This window comes from Emys orbicularis, chromosome 8 (genome assembly GCF_028017835.1).
Source record: "Emys orbicularis isolate rEmyOrb1 chromosome 8, rEmyOrb1.hap1, whole genome shotgun sequence".
NCBI lineage: Eukaryota > Metazoa > Chordata > Testudines > Emydidae > Emys > Emys orbicularis.
Window position 1 is genome coordinate 106,058,030 of NC_088690.1, and position 23,274 is coordinate 106,081,303.

At 40.7% G+C, this 23,274-nt stretch overlaps 1 protein-coding gene across 1 annotated transcript in view; it reads right to left on the bottom strand.

The window, feature by feature from the left end:
- ADAMTS2 (ADAM metallopeptidase with thrombospondin type 1 motif 2) overlaps positions 1-23,274 on the bottom strand; it is a 268,328-nt gene that overhangs the window by 154,907 nt on the left and 90,147 nt on the right. The window contains exon 3 of the mRNA XM_065408790.1: positions 12,010-12,163. Coding sequence (XP_065264862.1) covers positions 12,010-12,163 — 154 coding nt within the window. The remainder of the gene's footprint in view (positions 1-12,009; positions 12,164-23,274) is intronic.

Sequence of the window (23,274 nt, forward strand, 5' to 3'; positions counted from 1 at the left end):
CTCCTCCTCCCCTTTTTCCTACTCAATCCTTTCTGAATCGATTATAACATTCCAACTATGCAAATCATCCCACCAACTAGATCAAATTTATGCTCATAAACGAGACATTCCAATTCTTCTTGTTTATTACCCAAGTTCCTAGCATTCATGTATAGGCAATTCAATAATTTCTTCTCTTCATCTCCTTTGGTTCCTTGGTTAATTTTGTTCTCAACATCACAATTTTGTGCTGAGTATTCAGACCTTCCCTCTTTTTACCCTTCCCTTTTGCTATTAGTTTAACTCTCTCCTGACTACTCTAGCCAGCCTGTCCCCATGACTGGTCCCCCTTCTACTGGAGTGAAGGCCTCCAAACTATACAGCACACTCTTCCTATTGAAGGTGGACGAATGTTCCACAACACCAAAATCTTCTACCCTACACTACCTACTTAGCTAGTGTTTCACTTCCAGAATCTTCTGCCTTCTGTTTTCCTTCACTCCTGGGACAGAAGGATCTCAGAGATGATCACTTGGACATTTGTCTTCTTCAGCACGCTTCTGAGTCACCTAAAGTCATCTACTATGTGTGAGATATCCTGCGACGCAGTGTAATTAGTGCCAATATTAACTATCACGAACGTCTACTTCAGAAACCTATCCAATCTTAGAGTGACATCTCATGTCTTGGCTCCAAGAAGGCAGCTTCTCTTCAGTTGTCCAGGGTTCAAGCCCCGCTGGCTGCCTATCCAGCCCCAGCTCAGAGTTTGATAAGCTGGTACTCCAAAGAAGCCTAGAGCCTCAACACTCATTCATTATACTAGCAATCGGCGTGTTAGCAGCAAAACAGTAGCTTCCTCTCCCATAGACAATGGAGTTAGCTCAGTAGTTATTATTTCTAACTCTGCTTGTGGGCCTGGCATTTGCCCTGACAGTCACCACCATTTGCAGAAAGCAAAGAGAGACCAGCAGCACAACCATGGTTTTTTTGATTTTTTGTTTTTTTTTAAACATGGCTGGGCTCCAAGTAGCACATTTCCTGCAAACAAACCCACAGCTGAGAATATTCAAAACCAGCTGGAAATACCTTACTTATGCTTGGATCACTTCACAGGGCCTCATATGTGGCTCTTCTGTCTCAAGCAATGACAGAAATATGACATGAGCATTTAAGGATGCCTGTTTCACTCACAGCTCTTGGTTTGCCCATTGCTTTAATTTGATCATGCCCTAGAGTTTTTAGCATGATCACCATTTTACAGTCATTATCAAGGCCAGTAGACAAGATTTATACCCATTTCTGCCACATCAAAAGCTTGAAACGTTTGGAAGGCCTCTACTACAAGACCTCATTTAACAGACGCAGACCAGATGTTATTCTGCCTACTACCTCTGAACATAGAGGTTGATTTTGCAAAGACTTACACGCAAGTAGCCTTTACTCACGTGAGTACTTTCATTGACTTCAGTGGGACAACTCACATGAGTAAGAGCTACTCTCAGGAGTAAAGGTTTGCAGAACTGGGCCCATTTTCTTGCCAAACAGTACCAGTTGCCAAATACAACCCCTGCAATTTACAATATCAGCCAGGCAAAATACAACCAAATGACCTACATATTTATTTTCAGCTTGCCTGTACTCAAACCATCAGTTAATGCCCAACTGGTCCATGGGACCAGAGATTCTGACCTCACTTACACTGGAGTAAGCCAGGAGGAACTTCATTAAACTTTTGTTGGATTTTCATAAGTGTGACTGAGATCACAGTCAGTTCCTAGGAAAGGAGAATGTAAATTCCTTGACATCCATTCTAACCCAACAGACCACAGGAGAACATTTGTTTTAATATCCTGAAATTATGTATGAGTTACTAAACAAGTCAATGCGGAAACAGCATTGTTAAGTCAAATTATCCCACTCATCCATCTGCTGGGGGGAAAAAAAGTGGTAAAGAATAAGAGCAACCCCAGAACACAGCCATGTTCATAATTATTATTAAATACTATGCTTGACAATTGCCACACTGATCAAGAATTGCTACCATGGAACAAAATAGCAAATAATACATGCTAGCCACATTCTTAGATCCTCAGTTCCAGAATCCATTTTCCAAACAAAGATATGGACTATAGGACATTTTTCATTGACGAAGTGGAATAGCTGTGTCTTTCAGTGACCAGGGTTCTTTTCTAACTGCACCAGACTAGCCAAGATATAGCAGGCCTTTGGCATCACTGCTGACCTACCTAATACTTGGTTGGTTAGACAATCGGAATGCGGAATATAAATAAATTATTTTGAATCTGATTACAAACTCTGGGAAACTAAAAACTAAATAGCAAAAACTGAAAGAGAGAGAGAGAGAGAGAGATTTGACCTGGGAACTGCTGCTCTTCAGGTTCTATAGTGGGCCTTTAGCAGCAGAAGTCAACATTAAACATTGGCCGGTTGTACAAATACATTTTACTGTACTATTGTTTATTTTTTTTAAAAGCATTTGGCTTCTCTTAGGCCATCTGTGAAACGGCGTTAATAAATAGTTCCTTACTTCATAGGGATGTTGGGAGGATAAATTCGTTAATTCCTGGGAGGTGAGCCGATATCATAGTGATGAGCCTATAAACAAAGACATTCCCAAAAACCTCAATTTTAATAATGTTTTGCCTCTAAAACATAAATGCAAATATGAGCATGCATAACATGGCGTAGTTTAATCCAACTTGGCATTTCACACACCACTAACTCTAAGGAACTTAAAAGAAAAGAATGGTGAGAAGAGCAGAGAACTTCCCATATGTTTTCATTAATGGGTCATGCAAACATTTTATAGATTTCAGGACTGGGAAACTGTTATCATATAAAGCAATAGCAGGCTTAATTTTCATGTTGTTATATTTAGCAACTTAGTGCATTTAGTAACATCCAACTCCAGCTGTAAGGTGTTTGCAAAAACACTTAAGAATATTCTGATCTATCATATTGTTTTAATTTAGTTCAGAGAATTTAAAGTGAATTTATCAATGAAGAATGAACTGCATTTTATTTTTAAGTCAGGTACTGATATGTTATATGAGCAGACTGCCAATACTTAAGTAAAGATAATATTTAAATAAATATAGGCCTGATCCTGTTAAATGCTGTGTGCCTTCAATTCCTGTTGATCTGAAAGGAAACTACAGGAAACTAAAGGTTTGCTCAGCTCCTTGCTGGATCATGTCTTATGACTCCAATTTAGGAAAGCATGGGTATTTAGGAAAGCATTTATACACATTCTCAACTTTAAGCACATGCCTGAAGTCAATTTGACTTCAGCACATGCTTAAAGTTAAACATGTATTTAAGTGCTTTCCTGAATCAGGGCTTAAAAGAATAATCATACTATTGTGGTGCCAAAGTTAGTAGCTGCAGAACTTCAGTAATATATATTATTGAGTTTCTAACGCCCATGTTGAAAGTGAATTTATTAGAGCAAAAGTTCTCAAATACTGTATTGTGGACCCCATCTTAATAGACAAATTGTCAGATAGATACATACCTACCAATGCATAATCATGTTCTCACTGGCAAACTCCCACATTTCCCACTGGTGAACTAACAACATTACTATAACTACAGCATTGGCTTTCTTGGAAACATAATATTAGAAAATTATTTAATGTATGTTCAACTTCTCTGAACGCAATTTATTTATTATCTACAAAAATAAGTTATATTTACAAGAACATTAAGGTTGCCTATGCAACTTTAATTCAGTCACCTTGTGAGCAGGCCTTATGATACAGTCTTTATTTACATGGATTACATCCTTCTCTTCCACAATAGGTGTAGCAAAATTCAATTAATTCCCCACACAAAATCTCCACCAGTATTTCAAACACCACCATCCTGCCACCCATGTCCTTATGGGCAGTGGAGAAAAAATGGGCTGTTAAGATTCTAGCTCTATGTGACCTGCCCCCACACCGTGAGCAAATGCTTCATGGACCAATGACCATCAACAGGCCACAATTTGGGAACCACTATGATAGAAGAATATATCCATTATGAGAAAAAGGATAGTATTCCACATTTCAGCCAGCCAAATGCAAGAACCCTGTCTGTTAGCAAAGATATGAACACTGAGAGTATGTACTGGACTTTTACTGAAGTAAGGATCAGCAGATTGGGAGATATGAACTTACCCATTGTTATTTCCTTTATTAATTATTATTTCACCATCTATGGTTGCCCATGTTAGCAATAGTTTAACTCTCACTATATATTCACTGGGTTTTTCAGTAAGGGAGGTTGGGAAGAAAACAAGATACTTGCTGCCCTCCCTCCCCCCCAAAAAAATTTGAGTTTGGAAATTAAAAGCGCAGTACCTCTTTTAAGCCAGAAATTTGTTTAAATAAATCTGAGTTACTTTATGATGAACACAATATGGAGTAGTGGTGCCCAAACGCTTCCGGTCATGCTTCCCCCTTACCAGTAATGGATTCTATCCGCGCTCCCCATCTCCATTACTGCACAGTTGGGCTCAGCAGAGGAGCTTGGGCTGAAGGAAGAGCGAGAGGCAGAACTGGGGATGGGGAAGGAGCTGGGGCTAGAGGCGGAGCTGGCCTGTGGGCGAAGAGGTAACGAGGGCAGAGCCAGGCTGTGGCTGGAGCTGGGCAGGGAGCTGGGCAGGGGGCGGAGTAGAACTGCAGCTGGGGACAGAGCGGGACTGGGTGGTGCTCCCTCCTGGCCCCCAGTGTGGGCTGGCCCGGGCCCCACCATGCGCTCCCCAACCCACACGTTCCTCCACACTGCACCCTGCAGGCATACCCCACAGTTTGGAGACCACTGATACAGAGAGACTGTTTAACAGGCAAGACAGAAATGTTTTTAGAAAAGTCAGCATCATAGATAAATTTTCACTATATGTATGAAAAGAATTAAGACAACAGATCAGCATGTTAAAAAATGCTGTTTGAGCTATGAAAAGAGACATCTCTAAGACTATCCAAAAGCTCCTTGTTAAAACTGCTTCAAGACACATATTTTCTTATGCTAGCAAAGAAATGCTTCATCAGCCACATCTGCAGTTAGCAAGAGTGACATCCAATGGCCTAATAACAGTCCCTGGAGACTTGTTTTTCCACAAGTGCATAACCCTGCATCTTATTCAAAAGTTGAATCGCATCTGAATAATCAATCCATCTCTCTCCAGAGAAGCTCTGTGAATCAGCAAAGTGAAATTCAGAGACAATCAAAGACAAGAGAAAGACAGACGTATTTATCATGCACATATGATGTAGGAAGGAGACCAAAAAAAAATATTGTCACTGCTGCCTTAGTGACTGCAAAATAAGAGAACAGTCATTAATCATCAGGGGTACACACTGAAAGGAAATATCGATTGGATTTGGAGGAACTTCAGTTTTCTAATGGAACAATTCCTTTGCAAAGGTAACTGGCATAGTTTCTTTAAATTAGAATGGCAACCAGCCAATTTTCAGCCAATTTATGTATCATTTCAGGCAATCCCAAGAAATACAAAACAAATGTGCATTTTTTTTTAAAGTAATTTGAATACTATAGTAAATCAATAGCATTGACAGTCTGATGAACTCTGATGGAAGAGCTTTCCTCTGAAATATAATCTTTGAAACCTACAAGAACCGTCATCTAACTTTTTATAACTTTATTTACTGTACATTTTACTTTTCTATCTTTTGTTTAGTTAAATCTAAATTGCCATGTGTTTTCCCCCTCAACATTTATTGAAGTTTGGAGAACATGGCCCCCAAAACCAAACATGCGGGGAGTGGCTATCTAATGCGCCATCAGTGCTGAGGAAGGGAAATGTCCCCAGCCCTTACAGCTATGTCAGCAAAGGGCCCCAAAATCCCAACACCTCCCCACTACAGGACATTAGGAGATGGGATTGGGAATGAGCCTTGCTCTCCTGGAGTTTCTGCACTGGGTTAGAAGAGGGCAGGTATCGCAGCCATCCCCACATAGCCACTGGTGGTTGACCCTGAACTTGAACCAACCAGGCCCACCTGGGGACCTCAAGGTTTACCCCTTTTCCAGAACATTTATGAATAAGTTGAACAGCATAGATCTCAGTACAGATCCTTGGGGGACACGCTTTTTACCTCTTTCCATTGTTTCCTACCCTTTGATTAAAAGATAGGAAACAATTACTGATTCATAAGAGGACCTTCCCTTTTAACCTATGACTGCTTACTTTGCTTAAGAGCTTTTGGTGAGAGAACTTGTCAAAGGTTTTCTGAAAATCCAAATATACTATATCAACTGGATCAACCGTGTCCATATTTGTTGATTCCCTCAAAGAATTGTGATAGATTGGTGAGGCATGATCTCCCTGTACAAAAGCCATGTTGACTCTTCCTCAACATGGCATGTTTATTATGTGTCTGATAATTCTGTTCTTTACTGTGGTTTCAACCAGTTTACCTGGTACTGAAGTTAGGCTCACCAGCCTGCAATTGCCAGGATTGTCTCTGGAGCCCTTTTTAAAAGTACGCCTTACATTAGCTACCCTCCACAGATCTGGTACAGAGGCTGATTTAAGCAACAGGTTACATACAACAGATAGTAGTTCTACAATTTCATGTTTGAGTACCCTCAGAAGTCTTGGGTGACTTGTTAGCTGAGCTCCTTAAATTTGCTTACTGTAGCAGCCTTCTGAATTGATGGGCAACTGGGAAGGAGATTCATCAATTAAACAAGCTAAAATAATTAACAAAGACATGACCAGGTTTCACTTTAACAAGCACACTCATCAAATTGAAAAGTCACTATAATTTTCTGGAGAAAGTCTAGCTCTCATGGTTACTGATCTAACTTCCTCATTCTGTTCAGTGGACTGGCTCACTTTAGTTTGTGAATCCAATTGGAAAGGAGGTTTGCTGCTTTTAATTATATAGGAAACAACCCAGGAATGTGTTTTGGAGAAGGGTGCAGTATAAATGTACTGTATGGCTATTAATTATTACGATGTTATTGTGCCTATGAACCTGCACATCTGCTACGATCTTCAGTTCCTCCACTATTACGCCAGAAACAGGTCCCTGCTCGGAAGCTTCACTGCTTCACACATGACCAGGGAAACTACATGCACAGAGCAGGAAAGGTATTGCACACGCATCAAACTCATAGACAAAATGGTCACATTTATGGGGGTACCCAAACTACCACACCTCTGGAGTTTGGCATCAGAAAGGACGGCTAAACTTCTATGTGCTAGCGTGAGTCCATCCCTCATGGATATCAAGTGGATGAGTTTTTTGTTGTTTTAAAACATATCACCCAAGTGGACAGTAGGCACCATTGCAGGATATGGAGTCTGGTCAGGTAGAGCTATGCATTTGCCCGTGGACAGGTCTGAAATTGAATGAATGTGCCTGCCTTTCAGAACGCCTCAACAGGCTTTGAGTTTGTAGGTAAGGACTCTGTGTTCAGGGACCCAGTACCTGACTGTCTATGGGTCGCAGAACTTCAGGAAGCTAAGACTTTGTAGGCAGGGCCAAGTGCTCAGCATATGCTCATGGTGGGATCTGAGTGTCTCAACAGGCTTTAGAAATTCCAAGGATTGAGTTGGTAGTTAGGGCAAGAATGATTTGTCTGTTTCAAAGTGGTTCTAGTTAATTAACTTGCAGCCTTGTTCTATAATAAACTGTTCCTTGTTAAAGAAATCCTTCATCTGCATAATAAATGAATCAATTAAAATTGAGTCTCTGCCTCTCCATCAAGCAATATCAAAACTCACTTGAAACTTGGACATTTGTGGTGTATTTAGCCCATGATTTAAAGAAAGAAAACGCACATGTTAAGGAAAACTTTAGTAAAATTATTTCCTTTCAATTGATCACATGCACCATAAGAATGGACATGAGGATTTAACTGTACACATGCTATAAAAACGTTTCTTTTTTATGGGGCTGATCTTCAAACTGGCTTTAACTAGAACCCACTTTTGCACGTGCAAAATTAAATTCTTGCGTTTTTTAGACATGATCTCAACTTTAATAAAAACATCATTTCTTTATTTCACATGTAAAGAACATTTGAACAAAATATCACAATAAATCAAAGTCAGAAAAATAATATTCTACGCATGATATAATGGGCACACTTAAGTTTTACTGTGTAAACGTTTTTACCATTATCAAGCAATATTTCCCATCTATATAATGAGGACTTCTACTAGAAATAGTAGAATCTTTCAAAACAATAAGTTTTAAAGATGCCCACTACATTGCAATATAGAGGGCATAATTAGAAGAAGACAAATTATTATATCCATTTATGTATTAAGAATATAATCAGCAGAAAATACAGGATATATTCCTGCTGGAGAGTTTAACAACTTACCTGCAACACACAAACTAGCACATGTAAATGTTTCTGCCTCTTTCTAAAAGAATTATCCAGATTCTGGTCAAAACATAATAACTCCTACAGTACTAATGTGCTGTTTGAACTCTGAAGACAATTACTTGTCTAAAGCATAAGTGGTTTGTTTATTAATATACTGGAAAAATAGAGTTGTGTGAGAAAGGCAAGAGTGGGTGGATATATCATACCCTTAGACTATTATTGTCACCTTGCCAAAAACAGAAAATTCTGCCAAAATCCGTGATTTAAGCTGTCAGAAACTGGTATTTACTTTTCCCCTTCTACTTGGATAGTGTTTTGTTTAAACTCAGAAGAAAATCTGAGATAGTCTTGAATCAGAACATACATTTGCCATTTTTTTCACATCTGTTCTCTCCCAGCACATTCCATTTATTAAAAAACATGTCTGCAGAACTTTTATATATATAAAGAAGAATACCCCAGTGTCCCCAGTGTTTAGGAGGTTGATTTTTTGAACAGCTGGAATAAAGTCCCCATTTCCCTTGTTATAAAATAAAAGAAAAAGAAAAGTACGGACACAAATGTTAGAAAAACGCTGCTCTCAAGTTCACCTTACAGTATCTGGTCATGTAAAATTCACTACAACCAATGCCAAGGTGGAGCAAATGTAGGGTGACCAGATAGCAAGTGTGAAAAATCAGGACGGGCGTGGGGGGTAATAGGAGCCTATATAAGAAAAAGCCCCAAATATCAGGACTGTCCCTATAAAATCGGGACATCTGGTCACCCTAAGCAAATGTGACATCATCCTTTTATACCCTATGGAAGCAGGACATCATTCCCTCAACCAGACACTGGCTCCTCCTATGACCTCTAGTTGCATCCTGGAGAAAGCCCAGCCATGCACCTATCATCCTTCCCTGTGATGTGCTCAGTGGATAGCCAGCTGAACCCAGTTCTACAGTTGCTCCATCATTTCAAATGGGAAATGGAGTCTCCAGATGCAAGACTGAACTGGAATAATGATACGCAGAAAGCCAGAGAAGAGAGGTCAGCTAGTATTTTCCTTTAAAGAAAACAATGGCTTAGTATTCAAACACTTGTTGAAACACTGACAAGACCGGAGCATAAATAACAGCTGCCTTCAAGCAGTTTTCACTTATGAATATCAACCTGCCAGCAGTAGAGGTTGCATATTTTCAGTAGTGATGGGAAAAGCCAGACTGAATGGGAAAAAATTAGAAGACTTAAAATTAGATCCAGTTTAAAAAAAAAAAAATATTTCATGAAAATTTTCTTGACACTGTTCCTCCTTTTTTCAAAATGTCAAAACATTGAAAATGTTCAACCAACTGGTGAAAAAATGGGGTGAGAGTTGGGAGGGAATTTTGCAAAAAACTTTTATAAAAATTTTCCATGATTTTTCTTTTAAATTTTCATTGAAATTTTGAAATTTGAAGAATTTCAATCATCTCTACTTAAAATAGTCATCCCTTCCCCAAGCAGAAGTCTGCATTCATTCAAATAAACTCAGAGTCCTAAGCCCAGCAGGATCAGACTCTCTCTTCATCACCCTCTTCATTAAGCACGCTTCTTAACTCTTAATTACAGTTTGCTTACCTTTCTATTATTAAAAATAACAATTTGTATTGTGGTAGCTCCTTCTACCCCCGTGTGCAAGGTGCTATATAAACACAGAATTGCAGTGTACTTACGTATAGTCACAGGTTGAACTATAATGTTGCAACATAATTGTCATTTTGGCTTTGTAATTGCTCTATTATGCCTACCAGACTGCTACAATAGGGTTTTTTTCAGACAGCTCTATGAGAGAAAGGCATACACTAGGTCTCTACATTTTACTGAGGTGTTTTGAGATACTGCTGTCAAGGGTCTTCCTCTAGCAGGTACAGCATGCCAATATTTGAGCTGAGCTATCAAAACTGAAATATGATTTGTGCTTTTTTGTGCATCAAACTCCTACTCCTGAGGAATATTTACCATCTAAAAACAAAAATACTGCCATAAGGTGTGAATAAAATTAAATCTCTTTTGTTTAAAAGGAAACGGCTTGACAGAGATATTTTCCAACATTACAATAATGGCATCAGCATGTATTAATATAACAAATTCCATCATGTGACTCCGGGAGGAGGGGCCCCAGGCACATGCCAATTGCCTTAGTCCAGCTCTGTCCAGGGGTGTATCTGAATCCCACTGAAAGTGAGCCAGCTCGAGGAGCTCACCAGAGGACATCTGCACAATCTACTTTGATTGGCATCTCATTTTGATGTCTCAAGTGGGTGAAGCTTAGGAGACCGCTACTACTTTTTGTTTTCAATTCGAGCCCTGTGTAACTTACATCACCACACGCTCCGAACATGGCCTGAAGGAGAAGAGATCCTATTTGCCCTTTTTATAATTCTACAGCCTGGTCTCTGTTAATGTGTAGCATTCTAACTGGTTTATGTGCTTCCTTTCTGCCACTGAAATGGCAGGAATTTACAAATGTATCACAATTTTATATTTGTCTTTAGAAGTTGGTACTGAAGGGCCAGATAATTACAGGGACATTGAGGACCCTTGGAAAAAAGCCTTCTGCTGATGGCAATTACACACCTAGTACTGTATGTAATAACAGAACTGCAACAAACTAACACTAAAGTATTAGGTTGCTCTTAAATTATTAGTAATAAATTAATTTACTATACTGTACAACAGAATTGGGCCCAAAATGTGGCTGCTTTTTGCTTTGCCACCCAAACAATCCAGTCAATAGCAGTATTAATATTAGCTGTGAAAACATCCACTTACAAGATTTGTATCCATTGCTCACTCAGCTAAAAAGGCACTTGGCAAAAACAGTTACCATACATGTAGGTAGAAAATTCTTTTCTATACAAGACTGCTTATGTCAGACAGTGCAGACTTCTTGGCAGCTTTGAGACTCCTTTTAATACAGCTCTTTCCACAACATATTGAGTCAAATTCTACCCTCAAACATGGATACACAATTCAATGGGAGTTCCATATCTGTGTCTGAGGACACAACATCTTATTCCTCTGGGGTGAAATTAACCACCCCCAATGGCACCCCATCCCCCATGAAGAGGGTGCCAGCACAAAGCCCAGACACCACTGCCCCCACTGCAGCCTTCCAAGGTGGCCTGTGCAGACCCAGTGTGGACAATGTTTTCCCCGCGTTTGAAAGGTGTACAGGAACCACCACATTGCTGCTCCACCTGTGATGCCCCGGGGTTGCTCTTACATAGGCTTGTAATGTGCCAGCTTCATAGGGTGACCAGATGTCCCGATTTTATAGGGACAGTCCCGATTTTGGGGTCTTTTTCTTATATAGGCTCCTATTACCCCCTACCCCCTGGCCCGAGTTTTCACATTTGCTGTCTGGTCACCCTACAGCTTCACCATGGGTGAATTACCACTCCTATCTGTACATTAAAAGGGGGAAAGCTTTGCCACACTGGCAAGTGTTTAAGGCTGCTGCAATGCTTGTTTAATCTAGCCCAACCTTCCCCCACCCTTCCACGTATAAAGAGCAGAAAAGGTATTTCCACTCTCAAGGACAAACAGCCAGAGGTGGCAGATCATAGAGGCTGCTTACTAGATACATGCTTTTAGCTATGCTTTAGACACCAGTTGTCATTAACATCTCAGGCTTGCCTTTATACTGGATATCTGTGTTCTCAGTGGGAAGTGGCTTCTTGACAGCTGCTCTGCGATATACCACATGTGTCCTGCCTCCGTCTTCCTCCTGACTGCCCTTCTCCTGAGGCTCAATGAAGAACTCGTCCTTGTCTGTGCGAATCATGCCAGCCTAGGAATGACAGGACAGAGATGGAACATTTTAAGTTACTATGCATACAGCAGATATTGTGAGTAAACAGTTACAATATGCTTAAGCACACTTTAGCACTCTCCAGAGAGCAGTTAAGAGTGCAGGGAGTAAACGAGATGAATTCTTTATTAGAGCAAAATGTAGCATTAATGCCTCAACTTGACAAGGAAGGACAAAGGTAAAACACCAGACCAAAGGGATTTCTACTAGAATCTAATTAGCAAGGGTTGGGACTAAAATATGTATGTGGAAATGGACGCTCAATTAGAAATCAACTACAAAGAAACAGGTAATATGACTATAGTGATTTGTCTGCCACAAATTGCTCCAGTGTTGTATGAATACCCATGCCTGCTAAATACAGGATCAATTCAGCATCATGAGCCGTCCCAGATGTACAATTCTATGGTGCTTGATCAGACCTTTCTATTCAGAGACAAGATGGTGAAGTGCTAAGCCTGATTAGCTGGCAAATAAGCTTTGTAAATTTTTTTCCTGCATTAATGCATCATGTAAAGATGACACAAAGGACTGAACTGGCACAAACTCTCTTAGCCAGTTAGCAAAAAATAATTAAAATATAATTTTCTGTAATAAGTTTCTAAGGGATAAAAGCTTAAAAATCCAAACCAGGACAAATATACTGGTATGAAGTATATGAAAACCTTACTTGTCCATTGAAGCACAAAAGAAAAGCCTGACACAACCATTCTCAGCATGTCCACTGCTAACAAGAGCAGTGTGAAAGTCATTAAGATAGTTTGTTTTTTACCACCATAGCGAACAAGCTATCTTTCCAACATTTTTATTTGGATGGAAAAATATCTAGCCTTTCACCGCAAATGTTTGTGTAATGTTATAGTACTGCTCTGCTGAGGAAGGTTAAGATAGTTGACAATTGGCTTTCATTGATTTTCCTGACAAGATGGGTACATATGTGTTTGCACATCTACATTTGAGAACTTCAACTAAAGAACTCTAGTTTTGTAAACAGAAAGCCTTGATTATGATGACATGAAACACAGCAAAAGAAATTCTTAATAGTACTGAATGTACTATCACAACCAAATGTAGCCTTCTGGAAGCGGTCTCCTTCACCTATTAACTCCCTTTTCTTTATTCTGCTAATCAGTGACACTAAGGCAGGGATGGCCAACCTGAGCCTGAGAAGGAGCCAGAATTTACTAATGTACATTGCCAAAGAGCCACAGTAATACGTCAGCAGCCCCTCATTAGCTCCCTCACCCCGCTCCCAGCGTCTCCCACCCACCGGCAGCCCCACCGATCAGCGCCTCCCCCTCCGTCCCTGCACCTCCCAATCAGCTGTTTCGTGGCATGCAGGAGGCTCTTGGGGGTGGGGGGGAGAAGAAAAGGGAGGGAGCGAGGGCACTGCAGGCTGGGGGGGGCGGGAAGGGGTGGAGTGGGGGCAGGGCCTGTGGCTGAGCAGTGAGCATCCCCCGGCACCTTGGAAAGTTGGCGCCTGTAGCTCCAGCCCTGGAGCCGCATATTAATTTCTGAAGAGCCGCATGTGGCTCCGGAGCCACAGGTTGGCCACCCTTGCACTAGAGAGTCAACCACCAGTAAGCACAGTACCCCATCCGATCACCAGACTTACAGCATGTGCAAATGAGTGTGTCTGCACATTTATACCACACTCATTATCGTGGTATCTAAGCACCTTGGATTCCAAATTATTTGTAGGCCATAGCACTCCCAAGAGAACCAAAAAGGGACCCAATTTCTGGCCCCTTTGAAGTCAATGTCCAAACTACTGTTGTTGTCATTTGGACACTCCACCATACCCCAAATCAGGGGTCGGCAACCTTTCAGAAGTGGTGTGCTGAGTCTTCATTTATTCACTTTAATTTAAGGTTTCGCGTGCCAGTCATACATTTTAACCTTTTTAGAAGGTCTCTTTCTATAAGTCTATAATATATAACTAAACTATTGTTTTATGTAAAGTAAATAAGGTTTCAAAATGTTTAAGAAGTTTAATTTAAAATTAAATTAAAATGCAGAGCCCCCCTAGACCGGTGAGCAGGACCTGGGCAGTGTGAGTGCCACTGAAAATTAGCACGCGTGCCATAGGTTGCCTACTCCTGCCCCAAATGGTAACATTTTAATACAGTGCAAGTGCACAGAAATACTTTTGCTACCAAACAGTAAACTACTTTTGCTGCTGCTATAAATACAGCATGCTCTTTGATTCCCTTCTTGAAAAAATGTCAGGTTCATTTGTCATGTCTTAACTTACATTAGGCAAGACTTCCAGTCCTAGATTTGATTTATTTTTATATATATAGTGTATATAAAAACAGATTAAAGGGGAAGGATTAAAGAAACAAAATTATATTCAAGCAGTTCAGGTTGCTACTCTGTTGCCTACACAGGGAGCAAACTGAATTTGAAATCCTGTCCTGATTCCTTTTATCTAATTTAGATTCTACATCAGACACAAGGAAGGTGAAACAGGCTCAGCAGCCAAGCAAGCTAAGACAACCAAGAAAACAAACGCTAAACTGGGTAAAAAGCAACTGATCTTGTTCCTGTAAACCGGAACGTGTACAAAGAAACTTTGGAATTGAGGTTCTGTTGCTTTATATCTTTTTTTAAAAGTATACATATGCCAAGAGCTAAATTTTCAAAACTTTGCATGAAATATGCACAACTACAGATCAAGAAAGGAGCAAAAATGTGCATGCTCAGACAGAAGCACAGACTATGATGAGCATGTCATATTTAAACCCAGTGCAAAGATACACGTGGCTTAACTGCTACATGATATAGGTGTGCAGTTGCCATTTACAATTAACATATAAGTGGGCAAATATAAAAAGTATGCATTCCTAGATGAATTAAAGTCACCAATAATAAAGCAATTAATGGTGGATCTTAATAATTCATGGAGGGTTTAATAGGCAAAGCCACCTCATGATGCTAGGAAAAATGCTGCTGTGGTACTGAAGTCAGCATGATGAACTAAAGGTAACTTAAACTGGGGTTTAAGCTTTCAAACCAACTGAATAAGAATTAGAAAATTCTTGCAATCAGTAATCAAACAGCTCTTCCAAAACACAGATCTGAAAAACAAACTTGCTCCCAGGGTGTTGCTGCTCTTTGAAAAAGAAAAAGGAATTTGTTCAGGTTGAACGAAGCACCACAGCTGGTTGAGAAAATGAAGACACTACCCTGAGCAGGCTAAACACAAGACCAGACAACAAAAAAGATACCCTAGCATGCTGGGAAGTTTCAGGGAATCCTGAATAAACTGGCTGTGAGACTACACTATAAGGTGCTGGGGAACAGGAAGGTCCTCTACAGAGATGTCTTTTCTTCTAGGACAAATCACCAAGGTTTAGATCCCGCTCAAGATCAGGGGGGTTAAGCTAGGCTTTGCAGTTCAGGTTTGAGGTTGAGTCTAGAGATGAACAAAAAATGGATCCATCCCCCAGAAAGGTTCAACTAAAAATTTATTTTTGTCTAAATTTGCAGTGGAAAATTTCAATTTTAGGGCAGAAATCTGATAAATATTTCAGTTTGGAAAAGCTGCCATAGTGCCTTATGATCCCATTCTCCATTGTAGGCACCCTGGTCAGACTACATTTCACCTGATGCATCTTGGTCTCCCCTCTTGGAGAGGAAAGCAGTGCATGATGAGAGTCCTGCCTATGGAAGAGACTGGAGAAATGAGGCACCATTTCCAAACTAAAATATTTTGGGGTTTGGGCCTTCTGTTTGTCAAAAAGAAAATGAAAATTTTTCCATGGAAAGCATTCACACATTCAAAATGTGCCTTCACTTGTATACCGGTTTACCAAAATTGTGAGTACAATTATCATAACTGCGTGTACAGGGCCAGATTCACCAGTACACTGCAGCTGCTTCTGTCCAGAGATGTAAACTCAGGTTAGTGGTCTCTGGGGTTTGCATTGCTCTGATGAGCTAAGCCAGGTTTATGGCTGCTTTGCATTGCTGGACATCATAGTATACCAGTGAATGTGTGCAACAAATGTGTCTGTACCCATCTATTTGTTTGTGTGTGTAACTGCAGTAAACTGCACATACAGATATGGTAAAGTACAGCAAATGTGCTGCCACTCACAGGGAAATAATCAACATGAATAGTAGCTATTATTTTTATTTATTTATATACTAGATACTTTCCAAACAGAAAAGAAGCCATAATCCAAGTCCTGAGGAGTTCACAATCTAAGTGATAATGAAGGTCACATCTAGAATTGAGCCCAATACTGGACCCAAACCTATTCTGGGGAAGTTCCACACTTTACAATCCACGCCTCTCTATGTAACAAGCTGAACTGAAATGTCAAATCTGCAGCCTCCATACTCCAAACACGGGGAAAGTATGGAATCAGATCCTGTTCCAGATCCGAGCTTTACCACTCAGGCTATCACATGCAGACCTCTGAGGAAAGATGCTAACACAGGCCTAGAAGAAAGGTGTGGTTTAAGTGTCTAGAGCAGAGGACTGGGTAACAGGAAGTTCTAAGGACTCCTGCCTGCCTGGTACCTCTGAGTGAGTCATTTAACCTCTGTACCTCATTTGCCCATCTGTAAAATAGGGATAATACTTACCTATCTCATAGGGGAGTTATGAGGGCTGATTAGACAATGTTTGTCAAATGCGTTGCTATGAAAAGCTCACCGTAATTGCTAAGTATTTTTATTATTGTTTCTACCCAGGAAATCAGAAAAAAATAGTTCTTGCTATGGTACATCTGTGGATACAAGCTCAACATCATGAGGTTTTATGACCCAGCAAATAGTGTAATATGTACAACTCAAAAGAACTCCAAGTCAAAGGCAGAAGAGGTGTTCGCATGAGCATGAACATGCCATTTACATGACAAGTTCTTTTCTTCACTGTTGCCATATCCCACACTAGTGACAACACTGTTTGTGCCAAGAAAATAAATGTTTGAAGCTCTCAAAGTTTAACAATCATTACTATCATTATAATGTTACAGTAATTTCCTGGAGAGTATTTCTAGATGGCAAAAACTGAAAGATCAAATTCTTTGTGGAACTGAAAGCAGAATTTGGTCCAAAGGTTAGTTCAGAGGAAATTCAACAAGTCACTGAAGATCATCTGGATTTACCCCAGTGGAAAGTAAAGCAGAATTGGGCCCATTCACTATTAAGTTACCAATTTTTGGAGCAGAGGAAGGGTAATTGCTTCAAGAGAACTAGAAGTTCAAAAGTAGCTGCAAAGAGCAGTGTCTTTTGTATTCTGTTCTAGCTTTTTATTTTTAGTCAATGCCCAGGACTGTTGCATATTCATTAGTCACCTATAAACAATGCCTCCAGTTTACTATGATTCTCGAGCCACAGTAAATGCTGTGTAATTCAGGACCAGACATGGAATTCAGCGCCAGCCATAGAAATGACTTGAAACTCTGGAAGAAATGCTGAGCTGACTCTTCCCCGTTCCCCATTTGTTTTGGGGTGCTTATACTGGGGGAAGGCTATTGCTAAATCATCCCTGCCAGGAGTGCCTTATCCCCTAGCTTGTACAAAATACTAATGAAGAGAAAAAGTATTTGCCTTTGGGATGCACCAAAGTATCTAATAGCCCATAGTCTCCAAATATTTCCCAAGAGAGGATACCCCTAGGCCCTCCTTCCAAAGGCTTTATATCCTCACCACAAATTACTCAAGTCGAGCACCTCTTACAGCTCATTAACAAGCATCAAGAAGTGGAGCAGAAGAAGATACTTAATCATAAGGAAGATGCAGTTAAGAGAACAAACCCTCCTCAGATTAGTAAGAAAGTTATTTGGGAGTCTAAGCCACATAGGGGGCACTTCAGAAAGAAAGCATGGAGAATGCTATCCCATCGAGGAAAAGGAGACACTGATGAGCCTATTAAGCCATGTGGAAGTTGGAGGGTATGGAGGCCCACCAAGCCGGGTAAAAGGGGCGTGTGCAGTGCACCTCCTAACACTGGCCAGCGGGATCTGACAGGACGTTTTAAGGACTGCAGGAGCTCAGTGTTCACCATTCTACTAACATCACGCGCTCTCTTCTCCACTGTGCTCCCTATAGGCTAGATCACAAACTGATGAGCTATCCCAAAGTTAGGACCTGACCAACAAAAAGTTTATCATGGACACTAAAAATCACATTTAACATAGCCCAGTAAACTAAGTGTGATCTCCCTCCTGCATATTTTCTCCCTCATATTTTTGTTATAAAAGCTGCAGAAAAAAGTTAGAAGGCTGTTTGGAGTCTGGGGAATACATTTTGGATTATCCTAAACCAGATTTCTTGTCTAATTTAATTCAGATGTGGTAGAAAAATCCCAACCTAGCAATTTTGAGGATGATATGCCTTTGTTGGATTGTAGAGGGGGGAAGATGGGGCAAGATTGTGATTAAAACAGAAACTGAGTTGCCACTTTAAAGGGATGACAACACACAAAACCCTCCCATCACATCTCTGAATATTTTGCCCTACTAGAGTTGTAGCTAATATCTGAGATTGCTAAAAATATAAGGAAGTGAGTAAAAAAAAAAAAGTTCTGTTTTTCCATTTACTCACTTAGGCCTGGTCTACACTACGGGGTTAGGTCGAATTTAGCCGCGTTAGGTCAATTTAAAAACGAATGCGTCCACACAACCAAACCCGTTCCGTCGACCTAAAGGGCTCTTCAAATCTACTTCTGTACTCCTCCCCGGTGAGGGGAGTAGCGCTAAAATCGACTTTGCTGGGTCGAATTTGGGGTAGTGAGGACACAAATCGACGGTATTGGCCTCCAGGAGCTATCCCAGAGTGCTCCATTGTGACCGTTCTGGACAGCACTTTGAATTCCGATGCACTATCCAGGTACACAGGAAAAGCTCCGGGAACTTTTGAATTTCATTTCCTGTTTGGTCAGCGTGGCAAACTCAGTAGCACAGGTGACCATGCAGTACCCCCAGAATCGTAGAGCGTAGAATGTTTCTACGCTCCCCCTATCATCTCTGTCCCTGAGATTATCGCAGATTAGAAGGCAAAAAAAATGCACTCGCGATGACATGTTTTCCGAGCTCATGCAGTCCTCCCACATTGATAGGGCACAGCTTAATGCATGAAGGCATTCAGTGGCAGAGGCCAGGAAAGGACATGATGAAGCATCTGTTGGGGGAGCAAACGGACATGATGATGAAGTGTCTGTTGGAGCTGCAGGAAAGCCAACAAGAGCACAGACCCCCGCTGCATCCACTGTATAACCGCCTATCCTCATCCCCATGTTCCATAGCCTCCTCACCCAGACGCGGGGGGGGTGGAGGGGGGGTGGGAAGGCTCCGGGCACCCAGCCACTCCACTGCAGAGGATGGCCAAAGCAACAGAAGGCTGTCATTCAAACAATTTGATTTTTAGTGTGGCTACAATAAGCAATGTGGCCTTGTCCTTCCCTCCTCCCCCATCCCACCCGGGCTACCTTGTCCGTTATCTCATTTTTTTAATTAATAAAGAAAGAATACATGGTTTCAAAATAATAGTTACTTTATTTCAAAGGGGGGAGGGTGGTTGGCTTACAGGGAATTAAAATCAACAAAGGGGGTGGGTTTGCATCAAGGAGAAACACACACAATTGTCACACCGAAGCCTGGCCAGTCATGAAACTGGTTTTCAAAGCCTCTCTGATGCGCAGCGTGCCTTGCTGTGCTCTTCTAATCGCCCTGGTGTCTGGCGCAAAATGATTGTCTGCTGTTGCTTTCACCGAGGGAGAGGCGACTGACGAAATGTACCCCAAACCACCTGCGACAATGTTCTTTGTCCTATCAGGCACTGGGAGCTTAACCCAGAATTCCAAAGGGCGGCGGAGACTGCGGGAACTGTGGGATAGCTACCCACAGTGCACCGCTCCGTAAGTCGATGCTAGGCATGGTAGTGAGGACGCACTCCGCCGACTTAATGCGCTTAGTGTGGACATACGCAATCGACTGTATAAAATCGATTTCTAAAAATCGACTTCTATAAAATCGACCTAATTTCGTAGTGTAGACATACCCTTAGAGGGAACATTCCAAAAGGCATAACTGGCAGTCAGGTGTCTAACCCCGATTGACAGTCAATGTAATTTCACCATAGAAGAGCTTTGTGAATTACTAGTGAGGGAATTAATAATTGCCTTAGAACAACAAAAGTAGCTAAGCAAGTAAGTAAACATACCTAGTTTCCCACTACATGGTGGGAAAGAAAAAAGGAAGGCGGCAGCAGGATCCAATGGATTTAGCATGGAACTGAGAACCAGGAAATGAGCTTCCGACTGTGACCTCTCAGCCATATTTAGTATAGCTGCTGCACCTGACAGGCCATTGTGTCCCAGGTGACATTCACCCCAAGAAACATTTCTGTCACCACCCCTTCGCTTTTTCTGTAAGGGAAATTCCATTGGTTCTCTGTGGCCCTTGCACCTCCTGCCTTTCTATCGCTTGGGACCTGTGCCAGGGTTTCCAACAGTATTGTAGAGTTCAGTTCAAAATATGCCTCTCTTCTAGTCCCCTCAACTACCACCACCTCCTCTCCTATTTACAGGGCATTACTCCAGGTTTCACAGCTTTAGCTCTTATAGCTAATTAAATGTCTTCTGTAGCTCTGTGCTCAGTGAGCGACTTAACTGTCTTCTCGTTCACATTGACATCACAGCTTCATGTCCTAGGCTGTACTCAAGTAAACTCACTAACTACTGCTGCTTCTACTCCTTCAAGACTCCAGACTTTGGGCCCGTCCTGTAGCTTCAAGTTTAATTAATGATCACTTTTTTCCTCATTAGCATGGGCTTATAGAATTGCTTATTCCACACAAGAATGGATTTACCTCCCAATAGCCAAGGAAAGGAAGAATAGGATTAAATGTGCATTACCTACAAATTAATATTTTAAGAAATAAATCCAAGTCTTTGATTAATTAGTCAATTAATAAAACAGTAGCTTACAAGAAATCAGAACACTTTGGAAGCTCCTAGAGACAACAATTTTGCTGTGTAAAGACAGCAATCCCCCATCCTTGTGGAATATTTGATTACATTCAAGCAAAAAGGCAACCAACAACATGTCGGTATACATGAGCTGCACACTAACAAATCCAAAAAATGATCTTAAATTTCAGATACATGTGCCAATTTGATAACTAACCAGTGATAAATACTTAAAATGACTATACTGTATTACCTTCTGATTCGTACTGATCAATTAAATCACAGAAGCAAAGAACCCTACAGGTTTGCATTTCATTGTTTAGCTTCAAAGAGATTTGCTAGGCAATTCAAAATGGGAAAAGGTTGTATTTACACAGGAACAAGGTGGCTAGGCAAGGTCTTAGTCAAGCATATGGAAATCAAATGCATTCTGGGCACAGACATCTCTTAAAATATAATAATAAAACTTGGCACTGATCTAGCACTTTTCAGTAGAGAATCTCAAAGAACTTTAAACATTTTATTTTTATTTATAGGTTTTCTATGGAATCTTATCACTATGGAATATGGGCCTCTCTCAATCAATGGATTTATCTCCACAACATCAAAGTAAGGCAGAGAAATATTATCCCATTTTCACTGAAGGGGAACTGAGGCACAGAGAAAATAAATGACTTGTCCCAGATCTCACAAGAAATGTGTAGCAGAACCAGAAACAGAATATAGATCTCTTAAATTCATGCCTGTGCCTTAACCACCCGACCATCCTTACTCTCTTTGGAATAATGGATATGCATCATTATTCTCATTTTACAAATGGGGAAACATGGAGGCACAGACAGCTGTATTGACTTGTCTCAATTTACACTGTGATTTAGAGTCAGAGTTGGGACTGAAACCCAGCTCTCCTGACTCCCAATCGTGTGCTACAAGTCATCTCACAGATGCTACAGAAACTATTTTAATCCTTCAATAGTTTAAGTTAGAAAAATGCACAAGGTGGGAAATGGACTAGCTTACATTTTTAATCCTGTTTAGCTTCTTTCACTCTGTAAACATTGTAAAAAGCTTCTTATGACATATTGTGTTTGTTTCTTTAAGAAGATGCCTTGAATTACAGGGTCAGAATTGCATAGTATGGTAAATCTATTTTTCTTTTAACTGAACAGAAGTACTGAAGAGTTGCATAAAACATTTCAAACATGTTGGCACATATTGTACTGTGTTACTACTGCCCTACAGCTACAATGAGTTATACAGTCCCGAGGGGGAGTTTTAAACTGAATGCATGCATTTTTCTTATTGTCAACTAGAAATCAACCCTTTTGCAGCTTCTTTCATGCCCTTCTACAGTTATGCAACGTGGTTTCCAGTTTCATTGGATGTAAATAAAAAAAACGGAATGATCTACCTACATGTTCCAGGGCAATACCCGATCTGATGTATTAGTCTGTTTCTCCACATTCAGTACAAGGTAACCCCAAGCAAATGAAAGGGAAATAATTTATACCAACATAAGGCCTCTCTGCCAATGGAATTTCACTTCTACCTCCAATAAAGCTTGGTCAGTGCAATCACATTACGTAGTGGCTAAGACATTCACAGATCATAAATAACAATGACAATAGCCAGATCCTCAGCTGGTGTCAACTGAAGTCGATGGAGCTACAGGAGTTTACACCAGCTGAAATTCTGGCCCGATATTTTGCATTTATGTTATACCTTTCATCATAGAAACGCAACACTTTTTTGGGGGGGGACGGGACAATTGTGAGGTATGTTAAGTATTATCCCCATTTAATATATGGGGAAATAGACACAGAAGTAAAAAGATTTTTCCAAAGTCCCATAGCAACTCATGTCTGCCACTGTGAATAGAACCCAGGAGTCCTGACTACCAGTCCCGTTTCTACCACTAGACACCATTACCAAAGTTGCTTTAGATAACTCTTCTCCTAAAAGAAACTGCACTGCTAAGAGAAGCTCTGTGTAAATTACAGTTACTGAGATTCCACTGGAGGCTCCACATTAGCTACTGTGTTTTGAGTCAAATCTAGAATAAGCTTTCCCAACTACTATTAAGGGACTCAGAGCACAACTTCTTTTGGTGGCTGTTTTGCCTACCCTCTTTCAGATGCTTCCAGCTTCCAATGGGAGGATCCTT